The sequence below is a fragment of the Gopherus evgoodei genome, chromosome 21 (genome assembly GCF_007399415.2).
Source record: "Gopherus evgoodei ecotype Sinaloan lineage chromosome 21, rGopEvg1_v1.p, whole genome shotgun sequence".
Classification (NCBI taxonomy): domain Eukaryota; kingdom Metazoa; phylum Chordata; order Testudines; family Testudinidae; genus Gopherus; species Gopherus evgoodei.
Window position 1 is genome coordinate 8,968,527 of NC_044342.1, and position 3,781 is coordinate 8,972,307.

Here is a 3,781-nt window from a genome sequence, read left to right on the forward strand (position 1 = left end):
CTGACCCAGTATGGCTATTTTTATGTTCTTGGGTAAATCTGAAGGGTTTCCCTTGATTTCAATGGATTTAAGGTAAAGGAAGGATGCCCAGTTCCCATTGGAACCTGATGGGATTTTGTTTATATATTTCACTTAAGTTCCTTTGCAAATCTCATATTTACTTCTTGTTTCTGTTGGTGCAATGAAGATGAGAATATAGCCCTCTATTTTATGTCAGTTCTGAAGGAGATATTCAAAACATCATTCACTTTTAGTGGCATTTCTGCTCTCAAATCGCTTAATCTCTTTTAAACACCTCCCCTCCAAGTTTTGTATTATGAATCCCATGTCACATCTAAATATTATTATTTTAACCTATTCCAGTTTCTGTGAGATGAAATGAATGTGACACTAGTACAAATGGAAATTAATGGCTAGTAACACTAAATACTAATAGACAAATATGATTTGAAATTAACATCAAATGTTGACCATTATTATTATATTTTGCTTCACCTTTTTGTAATCTGAGTTTTCCTCTACTAAGATTCAAAATTTGCATACAAATACTGATTCTGCAAAGATAGCATGGTGAATTTTATGCACATGAGTTGTTCTGTGGAAAATAATGGAGCTACTCATGTGTTTAAAGTTAAGTGCTTGCTTCAGTCTTCGCAAAACTGGGACATAAAAATGACCAACTTTGTTTTGGCCATGAATTTAATGCAACACCAGTAGCACTCAAAGCTAAAAATCCAATGTCTCTATCTGTCCTTCTCTCATTCCTTCTTCCACTTGTGATGATGATTTTCTATTGACCTTTCTGGACCCCAGATTGAATATGATAGTAGCAGGCTATAAAGTGAACATCAAAAAGTGAACTGTCTTCTTCTTCTTGATATAATAGCAATTTTGTTTAACACTAATCCCTGAAAGCATAATGGATGTGGCAATTAGACCAAGTAATCCACCATTGTGCAGTCTCTCTCATACAACCAATGAAATTATTGAACACAAATTAGCTGTAAAGTAAGGGTGGTAATTGGTTGAGTTACCTATGATATCACAATGGTCTCGGACTCTTGGCATGGAATGTATTCCTGCCTTACTGTAGCCATACACTGCAGAGGTGTAATTTGTGAAGTCAGAATGGCTGAGAACTTAAAAAATAGGATGGCAGGGAACCACAAGTCCCAGTGATGTTTGAACCTGATGATATTCTGAACAAAAAGAGCCCTCCACCATGCTTGGGGCTGTTTTTACCACTTTACACTGACTCAATAGACACTCTAGGCTTCAGAATGACACACAGATGGGCAACATATCTGGAATCTTATTACAGAGCTAGTTAACATCAGATATGACCCATCCTGTTATTGAGTATTCCATTCTATAAAGCTCTTTATGAAGGTAGGTTTATTATAACTAAATGACAGATAGGGAAAGTGAGGAATTGAACAGTGAGGTGCATTGATCAATGGCTCAGTAGCAGGACTAGGAATAGACCCCAGGAAGCTTGATTCCTAATCAGTAACATACCTCTTACTACCTTACACATAATGTGTATCTGTTCCTTTCCTCTCTGTGATGAAAGTTAGCATTATTTTTGATCTGCCACATTGTAATTGAGATCTGAATTTTTTTCTTCTTTGCCTTTAAGTAGGCAGATTCCTACTGATATCCTGATGCATCCTAACATAGCTGATACTTTTTCTGACCCACTGCTGCAAATTGAACATAGGTCTCTACTGGACTTTCCTATAACAACGACCAGGCCTTTGTTCTGACTGGTAACAGGTAATTGAAGACGCAGGGATGTGTGCAAATAGTTCCAAGGGGCACAAATCCTTTCCACTGGTAAACAAGGGATCTTCTCTGCCATTGTGCACTCTACAGTTTCCTGCAAGGACTTTGTGTCGTCTTAAAGACAATGGGAAAGATTTTCAAATGTGCCAAAGCACATATGAGAGGAGGGATGATCCAGTACTTATGGTGCTAGTCGAGGACTTGAGAGACCCCAGGATCCATTTCTGCTCTGCCACCAACTGTCTGTACCTAAATTACTTAGGTCCTTTTGTAAATTACTCTAGAATCCTATCTGCATCTGTAGGCATCTCAAGTATCTGGTCACCTGTCCATTCTCCATCTGTTAATTGGGCATAACAGCACGACTCAACCTCACATCGGTGTTGTAAGGGTAACTACATGCAGGTGCTCACATACTACAGTGAGAAGATGGCCACACAAGAATCTTCGATAAAAGTTGAACTGATTTTCAATAGGACTTGCCCTCTTAAATCCCTTAGGTGCTTTTTAAAATCTCCCCCTATACAGCTATGAGTTAAGGATGGTTGAGTTGTTAGGGTAATATTGAGTGAGATCTTACATTGGGACAAATTAGTGTAGCACTTGCAGTCACCGTTTGAGAATCTGGGCCATAGTTCCCTCAATGATGAGGGGTTCCAAAACTAGAAGTTGGGTCTAATAATGAGGAGTATCAAAGTAAAGTGCTGAAGTGAAAGATCTCAAGAAAACAGGTATCTGTGACTTCAGCCACTTATTTCTGTCTGTTTCTGACTCTGCAGACCTTCAAGGGCCATATGGAGCAGGAGAATGACATCGGTGTCCAGGAGTTCATCCTGCTGGGATTCCCAGCCATCTTGGAGCTACAGATACTGCTCTTTGTGATATTCCTGGTGGCCTATATGCTAACCCTCCTGGAGAATATGGTCATCATTGCCTTGATCCAGACAAACCATCACCTCTGCAAGCCCATGTATTTCTTCCTCAGTCACCTCTCCTTCCTGGAAGCCTGGTACATCTCAGTCACCATCCCCAAACTGCTGGTGAATTTCCTGGTGGAGAACAAGAGCATCTCCTTTGTGGGATGCATGACCCAACTCTACTTCTTCACCTCCCTCATATGCACTATGTATGTCCTGCTGGCTTCCATGGCCTATGACCGCTATGTGGCCATCTGCAACCCGCTGCGTTACCCGGCCATCATGACCCACCAGTTCTGCCTGCAGCTGGCAGCTGTCTCCTGGGTAAGTGGCTTCTCCATCTCCCTGGTCAAGGTGTCGTTCATCTTGCAACTGACATTTTGCAGCCCAGGGATCATCAACCATTTCTTCTGTGACATCTCCCCAGTGCTGAACCTGGCCTGCACCGACATGTCACTGGCGGAGACGGTGGACTTTGCGCTAGCCTTGATCATCCTGATGGTCCCGCTCTCTGTGACCATTGTATCCTACCTGTGCATCATTGCCACAATCTTGCACCTCCCCACTGTCCAGGGGAGGAAGAAAGCCTTCTCCACCTGCGCCTCCCACCTCACTGTGGTCATCCTCTTCTTCTCAACCTCCCTCTTTATGTATGCCCGGCCCAAGAAGATCCACCCTTTTAACTTGAACAAGCTGGTGTCAGTCGTGTACACTATTGTCACCCCCATGCTGAACCCCTTCATCTACTGCCTGAGAAACCAAGAAGTGAAGGGGGCACTAAGGAAAGCTTTCTGTGGTGTGATTGCTGTCCACCTGGCCTCTGTTACAGACACAGCCCTCCAAAGGGACAGAGAGTTCCACGCTGGTGGAATATGAGCTCCTTTTTTATTGACACAAGCTGAGAACTGGAAAGACTGAGAGAACCACATGTCAGTCTCTCTCCAGGAACCTCAGTAAATAATCTCCTTTCTGTTTTGTATATCCAAACTTTGTCTGTCCTTTATCCACAGGGAATGCTAGTGATACCAGAGAAAAGACATGGCCTGGGGGGAGGGGATTGGACGATCCCTGGAATTCAA

The 3,781-nt window shown here is 42.5% G+C and overlaps 1 protein-coding gene across 1 annotated transcript; it reads left to right on the forward strand.

The window, feature by feature from the left end:
* The first annotated feature begins 2,579 nt into the window (after positions 1-2,579).
* On the forward strand, positions 2,580-3,578 carry LOC115637924 (olfactory receptor 6B1-like). Its single transcript, XM_030539512.1, has one exon. The coding sequence runs from the start codon at positions 2,580-2,582 to the stop codon at positions 3,576-3,578; it is 999 nt and encodes a 332-aa protein (XP_030395372.1).
* The last annotated feature ends 203 nt before the right edge of the window (positions 3,579-3,781 follow it).